Genomic DNA, 11,455 nt, shown 5'->3' on the forward strand with positions numbered 1-11,455 from the left:
GAGAGATCAAATTCTTGAAGGTGGGAGGTTTGGTCATAATATCATAGAAAACGTGTTGTATGGGCGTCGCATCTAGGCAAGAAAATGATTGCTTAACAAAATTCTAGTTTTGTTATTTAGTAATTCAAAAATGGACTAGTAGGGAGTTTGAAATCTGCCAGGAGCTGAGCAAAAGAAGCGTAATGATTATCAATGTAGAGGTCCTTGATAGTAGTTAAACCTTTATCTGACCAGTGCTTAAAGACAGCATCTATCAAACCTGGCTTAAAACAGGGGTTCTGAGAGATGGGAGCATGAATTGACATTTCTGGGAGGTTTTGAAGGGGAGGTCAGAATTCATTTGATTTGCTTTGAAAAAAAATGTTTAATCAAGTTCAGAGAAAAACCTTTTTTGGACACAGCAATTTTACTGAATGTTCAATTTGATGGTTTTGAATATTTAAACCAGAGAGTAGAGTGTTCTCCAAATGTTCTCCTCACCATCAGAAACTAATTACCTTGTGGTGAAACAATGCTAGTCTGGTTTACATTCCCATCAGTGATTTTACTCTGGATTGTGTCTGGGAGACAAATCAGGACAGCTTCATACATTGACCTTCAGAAGATGGCAGTGAACCAACTTTATTCCATGAATTGTTGTTGTGTTTACAGCAGAACAGCTTTAAAGACAGTAAATGGTTGGTATAACAGTTGCTACTTCTTTTTCCCGCCTTTTGGAGCTGTGTCTAGTCCCTGGATGTACTTCCGAGGAATTTGATAGTGATCTGAAAACAAAATAAAAGCAAAGTTTTTGTACAAATACTGCATACTGAGAGAAATTGTAGGATACTTCAAATATTAAGTTACAAACCTAGGAGCAAATTGCCAACTTGATGAATCTGGTTGCCTTGTATCTGAACCAGGACTTTGTCCTTGGATCCAGGGATGGGTTGTAAGACAGAGCTGGCCTGGACTCTGTGCTGCAAAGCGTTGGCCACAACTGCAGGCTCCAAACCGTACACTTCCAGGTTCTTTATTAGAGTCACCTACAGGTAGCATATGGAGACAATTAGAGCTAGAACAATAAATTAACCTGACAGACAGATGAACTAATATTACCTTATGTACATAAACATATGTCATTGCTTAACAATCCACTACTTTGGTCCAGACTGAAAACATCTTAACAAATAGTGGATGGACTGTCAAGAAATCATCCAGACATTTAAATAATGAAATAATATAAACAATCCACTTTCATCAAATGTCACCATGAGGTTCGCATTTGTGGTTTGAAAGCCATCGTGGGATTTGAGAGCCACTCACGTCCACCTCAGAATGAATTGTAATAAATTTGTTGGATCTAAACCAAACATCTGCAAAAAACAACATCCTCATTAGCCCCAGTGGTAACATTAGTATGCTAACACGCAGATGGTGAACATGGCAAGCATTAAACCTGCTAAACATCAGCACGTTAGCGTTAGCATTTAGCTCAAAGCACCACTGTGTTTCCACTCTTAGTCCTGTTAAAGTGGGATTAAATGAAAAATGCTTTTTTTTTAACTGCAGTTTTCTCCTGTAAAACAAAATGTGACTTGTGCTTACATAATCTTAAACCAACCAATAATATCAAGACTTCCACCCATCAATCAATCAGTCTTCAACTTTTGACGCAAATAGCTCTCTGCTTTCTGTTTCACTGGGACTTTAACCTTTTGAACAAATCCCTATTTATCTACAACATTTTAGAGGGAATGTAGCAAAAGTTGTCACCTTCTTATTGGAGCCTCGAGAGGCCACAGAGATGTCTATGGGCTCAATGTGGCCCTTCTTCTTTATGGGTGGTTGTCCAGGGAATACAACTTGATAGCACTCCTGCATTCGTCCCAACGTCCTGTGAAAATGAAATGCCACACAACAAAGTGACACGATAGAGTGATGGAGACTGCTTATCTATCCATCTGTCTAATCCGGTAATGTAGTGTGTAGTATATGATTACCAAAAACTCCATGTAAACTAAAGCTGTATTTATACTTCTTCCACTGCACTTTGTCATACAGAGCAAGGGTGAGAAGATCTGCATAGACAACACCTTTACTAGATCATTATATTTAAATTTGTCTTGTGTTAGTCAAAAGAAAAAGATCACTGAATCTTTGTCCATCTCACAGCACCCAATATGTAGTGAATAATTAAAAATAAAAATAAATGCATGTTAGCCATAAATCAACAAAGTCTGACATTGTTTGAAGGCAACACTTGATCAAATTACCATTTAAAATAAACAGAGTTCATTATTCACAATGCTAATTATGAATCACAAACTCACCATGTAATCACTCAATAGATGATGACACCTTTAATATGTCCCAAGAGTGGGACATATTTAACCAGTACTACAAAAACTTGCTGTTATTCTTTCACAAACATTTTCTGCTGCAACACTGAGAATAAATTATTTTACTCCAGGCAAAAAGGATCTAAGAACATTATGGACTTTGTCCCTGCTTTGTTAATAGTCTATCTTGTTCTTAATAGCAGCAGTTACAAACCAGATGTTAGGAGCATCAGAGCGTGGAGCTCTGGATTATGGGTTTGCATTAAAATGATTATGACCCCGCAATGCTGATGCTGACTGCCTCCACCTGCCCGAATTACAGTGTATTTACATGCTGACTCATGTTAATAGATTGTTGCATCTGAAGATTATTTTCAATTCATCTAATTTTCCTTAATTAAATGCTAATCTACAGTTTAAGTACTGTCAGGTCTGCCACTGTACCCCTCTGTATGCGAAAGGAGTGCAGTTAAAAATCTGCCAGGACGTCTGACTGTAAGCATGTGTGAGGTGCACAATATTAATGTTTTACCTGCTAAAGAGGTCATCCCACTTGAGAGACTCTATCTCCTGGTACTCTGATTTCTCCAGCAAGCAGTCACACAGAGTTGGGTTTATGGTCACGTAACTGTTAAAAGGCGAGAAAAGCATCATCACACAGTGCATGGATGGCACACTCTGTCTTCCTCCATGGCTGCTTTTATTTGATATCTCGTCATTACTAATTGTTTGTTTCACAACACAAGTGCACAATTTTCATGACCTAAAAAAAACATGAGATCAGGCTGTCGTTTAGCTCAGTTGGCAGAGAATCCGCCCCATGTGCAAAGACGCAAATTACCGATCTCTGTCTCCCCATTTCCTGTCACTCTTCAAGCCGTCTCTGTCAAATAAAGCTCAAAAAGTCCCTGAGTCACATTTAACTATTTTGGCCAATTATAACAACACCACGTGGCCTGGTGTCAGCTCTTTAATTGTTTTGGGGCCATTAAGGCTGCTCCAGTTGGCAGTTATATTTATACTCAAGCCGAGCTCTGTGCCTGCAGTGTAGTTTGATTACAAAGGTTCTTTCTCATCATCTGTAAACTGGCGAGCACAGACTTTGAGTAGGAAATGGAAATCCAATCTAAAATGGCAAATACACACTGCTGGCAGTAACAATCTGGTTTTAAACAGTGCACAACACAGCTGACCAATTTCCTCTTGTAGAATTTAAGCATCTTACTTCTTATTTATTTCATCCACTAGTTCATTCTTCTTCACATACTCGGTCACAATAGTTCTCACTTCAACAGGCTGCAGTATTGTTCCTTTCCTGTAAGGACACAAAGGTACACGTTAGTACAAAAATAACTACAAATAAATGTGAGATGTGTCCATAATCTTTTGTTCGGTAAATAGGAAGATCCATACTTTTAATTATTTTTTTATAATCTGTGCAATCTGAGTGCTTTGTGCAAGATATCAGTCAATTAAGGGAACTTTGGATGAACTACTGAACACAAGAAGTCTCCAAAGTCTGTAAAACTATCATTCATACATTCACACACACACACACACACACACACACACACACACACACATTTTATACCAGCTGTGTAGATAGGCTGCTTTGTAGATAAATATTATTGTACCCAAGAGGGAAATATATTTCCACGGTTTACATACAGTACGTATATACCTCCTGAGCAAATACACATACAGCCGTATATTATTGTGAAATAGCGAGTGACTGAATATAACACCCAGGGGAGAACAAAACCAGAATTTGCCCTTTTCCATGTTCTGTGTATGTGCCCAAATGGGAGGAGAGTGAAAAATTAGTTGATAAGGTATCTGGGGCCATGTGAATTATGAAGGGTTAAAAAAATGACCTGTGTGTTGTCTAAGTGAGAAATTCATATGCTATAATGTGGCCCCTCTTTGGGTGAAGCGTGGCTGCTACATTGAGTGTTGCCTTGAAGTGTTTACAAACTGCTGTGTGTTCTTTCCGATGCTGTTTTGCAGATTAACTCTGAAAGATTAAATTTTATTCTAGAAGATCTCCTCCTGGACAATGACCAGGTAATTAAGAGATATCCCCACAATTGTGGTCTTAACAGGTCTTGAACTAAAATCCAGAGTCGAGGCAGAGGCATTAAAAAAACGAAGTCAACCGGCAATGTGCATGCATACTCACCATTACACTGTCACAGCTTACTGGGACACAAAGATCGAAGCTTTAGATTAATTCAGACTGTTAATATGTTTATTTTTTAACTTTCTGTCACCACTCTAGAAAAACTGTGTAACTACTAAAGTATGATAAGGTCATCTGGTGTTGACTGCTGTAAGTTACCGGTTTGATTAAAGGTTCAGTGACTGTTCAGACTAATTATCAGCTAATTGCATTCTATTTCTAACAGCAATAGACATAAATGATTGCTCCTTGCATGTGTTTTTAAACTACTTGTAGAAATAAGTTTATCTATGTGGTGCAAATTTTGTTACAAATGTAGATAGATGATTGTTATTGTAACATTTAAATTAGAATGCCAGTAAAGTGAGTGATACATGTAGTGCAGTGCTGTTGTGCTCTCCTGTATATGCCTCTTGTCCAATCAAATTACAATCAAACCTAAGTGTCGTATAATGTGCTCTATCTACTGGGCCAGGAAATATTTTGTCATCTGCTTCCATCATGTCAACAAAGCTACTGTGTAGAGATGTATGTTCAGTAACGTATAGGGTCAAAGAGGCCTCATTAATCTTTGCTTATTTTCTTCAGTTGTTTTGACAACCCTATTTATTAGTAACACCTGCCTATCGTACCATGACAAGTACAAATGGCTGCTGTGCGGAAATCTACTGCAGCTGTCTAGGATCATGCACAACGAAGATGATTCATGACATATCAATGTACTAATCACTTCAGAGAAAACAAATGAGTGTCTGTCATATAGGGAGGGATGAATGAGTGAGTTGAGGCACAGGCTAAGATTAAGTAATGGGGGATTTTGTCTTATTCCCTCGCAGGGAGGTCACATGTTGAGATCAGCTACAGGACAGATCTGGATCTGGAAGGAATTCAGTGTTACTTTCAAGTAAACAGGAAACTGTCTGCTTGCTGACATACAAGCTTCAACTCCCAACCTGCCCAATGCATCAAGAGTCTGGGTTTACAAAAACACACGCACACAGACACACACAAACCTCTTGTTTGCTTCCAGAAAGAGAGGCTCCAGTCGAGCCGACACAGAATACAGGGTTGTGATCTCAGGAGGATGGTACGGAGTTTCTCCTTCCCCTCTATCCTGCACCGGTACTGCTTCAACATCTGTCTCCTCTGGAACGTTGAAGAAGCGCAGTCTATAAAGTGCAATAAAGTGGAAAAGCAAAGGGCTTGTCAGTCCTGGATGTGGGTGTGCTATGAGGTTGAATCTAAACCAAGTATTTATTTAAGTTGAGGGACGGCTTGGCTCACTCTGGATTTTTCCAGTCCACCTCCACAATGCTCTCCACACCCTTGGTCAGCTCTTTCACTCGCACAAGGTTATGCTGCTGCTGCATGGCCTGCAGAAACTTGGACAGCTGTCGAATATAATATTGTAATTATGTTTAGTAATGGAGTTGTGTGTAAAATTTTAAACTCTGAACATGTAACATACCTTTTTGTAGCTGGATTTCTTGATATCAAGTTGCTTTCCACTTGGGCTAAAAAAAATGCATACAAATAAAATACAATAAAAAAAATATATTTTCAGTACGAAATTGAATTACTCCTCAGCATGTCTTTAAAGATAAACTGTACTTTACCAGCAGGCGAACATGTGGTTGCGGAGAAATGTACTGGTCAGCAGAGGGAGCTCTGACTTCTTCACCTTGGTCTTGAGAGCGTGGAGGAAACACTGCAACAGCAGGGCGTCCATTATCTCTGTGAAATTAGTAGATGATCTGGGTCATATCCTTTTCTCTCAGAACATTTTGCCCATTCAGAAAATCTTTGATTTGATTTGATTATGGGATAACAGTACTTATGAGGCTGAGTCTTGTTAAAGCTGATTGAGTGCAACTGTGGGTGTAAGTGCTTCGACAACTTGAAATAGATCCTTTTCAGATGTCATTTTGAGAAATATTAACAGGACATGGGACTAAATATGATACCTTGTGACATTCCCTTGGGACAATCCTGGTTCCCCTCCTCTTCCTCATTGCCCTTTTCAGCCTTCTCTTCCTCCTGATCAACTTCTGTCAGGCTCAGCTCCTCAATAGCAGAACAGGCTTCACCTGTCATCTTTTCACTGGGAGTATGTTCCTCCTGCACACACTGGACCTCTTCCTCCTCTTCCTCACTGACCTCACAATCCTCTCCATTCACTCCTTCGCTCTCTGCATCGGGTAAAGATGGAGGACCTGACTTGTCTCCAAAAGCCCTAAAAAAATGTGTATAAAACACACATGCGTGGTTTACTTGACTGTACTTGGCTGCACGGTGAAACCTGTAAATGTAATCGTAACTTTAGTTTCAATTATTTAAACTTTCAGAGTATCTGCTGGGCATTTTGGAAACTTTATTTTGAGGGCTACAGTTCATAATAAAAAAAAATCCAGACAAGTGACAAGGGAAAATGTTCTGAGTGAGTTTGACGGAGGGTTTGCTGGTGGAACATGGGTGAGATCTGTCACAAAGACTAATGAATTGCTGTCAATAGGCTCTGAAATTGTGGTCGACAGAGCACATTTGATGTCTGCGATGCTTGTGCATTAGTGTGATATGTATGTAAAGACAGAAAAGGTACTTCTTTTTGTCTATCAGCAAGAACGGTCCATTGACAACTACATAGAGAGGATATCGTAGTAGGGCTGCAGTGCATAAACCCCTAATATGCAGATGAATGTACGTTTTTTGAGCTCAGACACTTGTCCATAAACATTTGGAAAATGGTCAGATGAGTCAACCTTGACACATTCTTGACAAGTGGGTGAGTGCATGTGTGTGGGGGGCATTTTTCTGGCATGGTTTGGATCCACATGTTCCCACTGAGGGAAGGATCACTGCAAATCAATACAAAGTTGTTGTGAATGTTCACCTTCACCACCATCCATGAGACGCTTGCGACTGAATGGTTTGAGTATGAAAATGATCATATGCTATGCCCTTCGCAGTGACTACATCTCGACCTGATTGAACATCTATGGGAGCTTTTAGACCAATGAGTTTGACAGCGCTCTCCTCAACCATCATAAAAAAAACAAATGAGGAAATACATTTTGGAAGAGCAGTGTTCATCCTGCCAGCTCCAGAGTTCCAGAGATTTGTAGAATGAATGCCAACGCACACTGAACTAAGACAACACTTTACTAAGACACTTTAATTTGCAAACTGTCTGTGTATTTATCTATATGTAAACATATGTTTGTATATATGAAATATGCTTTGCTTTCTTGTTGTGTGTTAGAAGAGAAGACAGCCAGCAGCTAGTTATCTTAGCTTAGCATAAAGACTGGAACTAAGAGCCAACAGTTTGTCCTGAATCCCTAAAGTGAAGTAATTAAAATGTTATTTGTGGAAATATTTTTTGATTGAGCTCTGAAGTTGCCGAACAATCACAGAGACTGGAGAAAGTCCCTTTTGTATTTCTGTAGGGACCAAACAAAAAAGATATAACATGTTACTTTAGCTCTAGAGGTGCTGGTAGGCACATGTGTTTTTACCTTTGGACTGAGGCAGACTTGCTGTTACCTACCGTTTCCAGTCTTTTTGCTAAGCTAAATATTTCGATGAAAGCTGCATCTATCGTCTCATCTAACTCGTCTAAAGAAAATGTTGAAGTGGCCCTTTAAACAAAACATTCATTCACAAAAATGCAAGAATAAAATCTGCAGAAAGACAGGCGCTACTCACCAAAGAGTATCCATGTACGTATGGAGAACGCACACTCCTCTCCCTTTCATACCCAAACTTTTCATCTCTGCACTGGACACTGCAGCAGTGCCAACTGCAACAGGAGCTCTGCGATCAACCAGAGGGACAGTGTCATACTTAAATCCGTGAGGAACATGTCAGAAGTCTTTCCAGACCTTATCATAGGTTACCTATTGCTCACTACTGTAATTGCACAGCAGTTGCCTTGTTTCACATCTGGGATACCACTCGGAGGAAGGACCACACCTGGCAGCATGAGATCTTTAGGGAAACAAAATATTTGTTACAATTTAAATCGACAGTATTAAACATCTGTCCAAGTCTGACACTTAGAAAAAGAAGAGTACCTGCCCCTCCAATCAACTTCTGAAGCACAGGAGACCATGTCTTGAATGTTGGCAGGAGAGCAGGGTAGCGCCAAAGAACATACACTGAAAAATATGCCGATGAGCAGCTAAAATAATTTACTTGAATCATAATCAAACATTTCAATATAACATAATAGGCAGCTTTTTACCTGTAGGATAAAGTCGTTTCTCCAGTTCAAAGAACAGTGGGTTTTTGTGAAGAACATAGAGTGTCACAGCATCTCCTTTATGTGCATAAACCTTCACTACATTTAATTCCTCTTTGTTTGGGATGAGCTCAGACAGCTCATCAGGAGACAGCGAAGGAAAGGCTGTGGCTATGTCAGCTTTGAGCTTTCTCCTAAAGATAAGAACAAAAACAAGTCTCAGTTGTTGGGTAGCGTGTGCTACTAGTGAGCTACTAGTGCTACTGCAGTGATTTTTATAGATGCAACCTTATGAACACCTTGAATTAAAACAAATTTATTTGAAGGTGAACATAACCACATGCTGTTTTCACACATCCTAAATCATAATCACTGTCTTAATCTCAGAGCCTTTCTGTTTGGAGTTTGCATGACCTCCAGGTGTCTGCGTGAGTTCTCTCCAGACATGCAAGATTTATAAATTAACTGGTGACTCAAAATTGTACACAGGTGTGAATGTGAGCATGAATGCTTATTTGTTTCTATGTGTCAGCCCTGTGATCTGGCAACCTCTGTCCAGGGTGTACCCCGCCTCTCACCCCCAATTGATTACACTGATAAATGCAACCATGATAAGGATAAGTGGTTAGGGAAAATGAATAGATAGAATGAACTTTAAGGTATTTTGGACTTGTGGTTTTATATTACAGGACCTGCTTGTAAAAAAAATAAAAAAAATAATCCTCTGAAACTTCAGTGTTATTTGTGAACTTTGTCTTGGCTGTCTCAGTCTCAGCACTCTGAAATTTGCAGGGATCTACACGTCCAGCCAGGATGATCTTTATCAACAGAAGATGACTAATAAAACAACCAGAAGTTTCTCTTCATAACATTTGACCGGATAAGTAGAGGCCACACTGACGTGTTCATCCATCCACCCATTATCTGTAACCAATTATCCTCATCAGGGTCACGGTCCATCCCAGCTGACTTGAGGCAGGTGAGAGGCAGGGTGCACCCCTGGACAAGCTGCCAGCTCATCACAGGGCACATGGAGACAAAAAACACCAACCACACTCACATTCACAGCTACAGGCAATTAATCTTCTTTCTGTGATTCTTGCAGAGACTATCAAAGAGAAATCCATCTTTGCAGACACAAAACACTGCATTAAATTGAAACATAAACATATCAACATTTACATTGATAAACAACATCCCATCTAAATTATGCTGCCAGTTTATGATGAGCTCATTTCATCTGCTCGGTTCAGGCGCTGGGGTTTGATGCAGATTCATATGAGCAGCTTAACACAAGGACTACTTCAAGTCTAACGTCAGCATTCAGTTTTCAATAAACCACTACACGAATAATAAAAGACATGAACGTGGAGAAGCATGAGTCTGTCTGTCTCACCTGTCTGATCCTTTGATCGCCGTGTTGGATTTAACACGAAACGGTCTGGCGAACATCTTCTTTACTACGTTACTACAACGTGACTTCAAACATGTCTGAGATAATGTAACATTATATCATCTCGAAACTCGTGAACGCCTCTCGGTGTTGTTGTTGTTGTTGTTTAGTTACAGTTATCAGCTGCTACTCGTTGGGTATGGTGGTCCCACATGTATTTATTTCCGACGTGAAACTGTGTACCGCGGCACCGCGATGTGCCCTTAGTTCCGCAAGACGGATGAAACGAACAAACGAGTGACGAGAGAGAGGAAATGTTTTTTATTTTAATATTTTTTTATCTAACTGTACTAACATTACATCACCACTAAAATAAAGGTGAACATTCCTAAAATGACCATTAGTACTGTCCAATACATTGGTGTATATATATATTTAATTTTTAGTTATTCATCTTTCTGTATTTTATTGTTGTTTTATGTAAATATAATGTAAATGTAATTGTATCCCAGTTCATTATCCCAGTTCCTATCCCAAAAGCCTTATTTCCAGTCCTGTGTCAAACAGCTGATAAATAATTGCTTGTCTAGTTATAATAATCTCTATAAACAGATATGAATGTAAAATCTGGGCAGGTAAGTGTTACAGGAATTTTAAAGAAAATCCCTTAAATAAGGAGGATCGGATTCAAAGCATCAAAGTTTAAGTTGAATCGGATTCAAAGCATCAAAGTTTAAGTTGAATTTATTATTCTTGTACACGAGGAGCGTTTCACAGTGCAACACACTAAAGGGGTTACAGAGAAAAGGCTCCCTGAGGAGCTCTAACTGTTGGTTCTTATACATTTTCCTAAAAATGGGCTGTCTCAACCCCTGTAAATTGTTAACAGACAATTTGCATATAAAGCATCGAAACTGTTTTCTTCAACATATCCCCTAATGAGTAGTTAGTATATCCCCAATCTAGATGTCACCTCTCTGACCTGTCCCTGGCCCTCATTCTGTTCTGGAATCCCTCTATTCATACATTAACCTGAAATTTACCTTACCCTGCCAGTCTCAGGAAAACATTAATAAAGGGAAGTGCCCTCAAGGAATATAAATAGGAATAAACATTGTATAATTTAAAACATCTAAATAGCTGTCTAACCCTGACAGTAAGGGACCAAGATTGTGGTATCAGAAGCATAGACGGTATAAAACATGGACACAGCATCCGTGATGTCACCCACAGGTTTCTGAACAGCTGTTTTGAAGCTTGGTTAATCTGTGGCTCTGGCCATCTCCATGTTGGTAGTCTTTCCTCTTCCGCCTCCTGGCTAA

General features: G+C 39.4%; 1 protein-coding gene across 1 annotated transcript; it reads right to left on the minus strand.

Moving 5' to 3' along the window:
* Positions 1-586: 586 nt before the first annotated feature.
* eif2d (eukaryotic translation initiation factor 2D) lies at positions 587-10,374 on the minus strand. Its single transcript, XM_019267760.2, has 15 exons — positions 10,137-10,374; positions 8,744-8,934; positions 8,574-8,657; positions 8,397-8,487; positions 8,206-8,313; positions 6,465-6,733; positions 6,117-6,234; positions 5,969-6,014; positions 5,785-5,891; positions 5,514-5,669; positions 3,547-3,636; positions 2,854-2,949; positions 1,756-1,876; positions 851-1,025; positions 587-764 (listed from the first exon to the last, which is right to left on the minus strand). Exons 1-15 carry the CDS (start codon positions 10,190-10,192, stop codon positions 694-696), a joined length of 1,779 nt encoding a protein of 592 aa, XP_019123305.1. The 5' UTR covers positions 10,193-10,374; the 3' UTR covers positions 587-693.
* Positions 10,375-11,455: the final 1,081 nt, after the last annotated feature.

Source organism: Larimichthys crocea, chromosome XV, assembly GCF_000972845.2.
Source record: "Larimichthys crocea isolate SSNF chromosome XV, L_crocea_2.0, whole genome shotgun sequence".
NCBI classification, from domain to species: Eukaryota; Metazoa; Chordata; class Actinopteri; family Sciaenidae; genus Larimichthys; species Larimichthys crocea.

What these genes read in the sequence shown, in the direction of transcription:
- eif2d (XM_019267760.2), bottom strand. Translation starts at nt 10,192, where the DNA reads ATGTTCGCCAGACCGTTTCGTGTTAAATCCAACACGGCGATCAAAGGA. An exon ending in AGAAATCCAGCTACAAAAAG is followed by an intron (nt 5,892 to 5,968) that starts GTATGTTACATG and finishes TATATTCGACAG; the next exon opens with CTGTCCAAGTTTCTGCAGGC. An exon ending in TTTCTGGAAGCAAACAAGAG is followed by an intron (nt 3,637 to 5,513) that starts GTTTGTGTGTGT and finishes GTGTCCTTACAG; the next exon opens with GAAAGGAACAATACTGCAGC.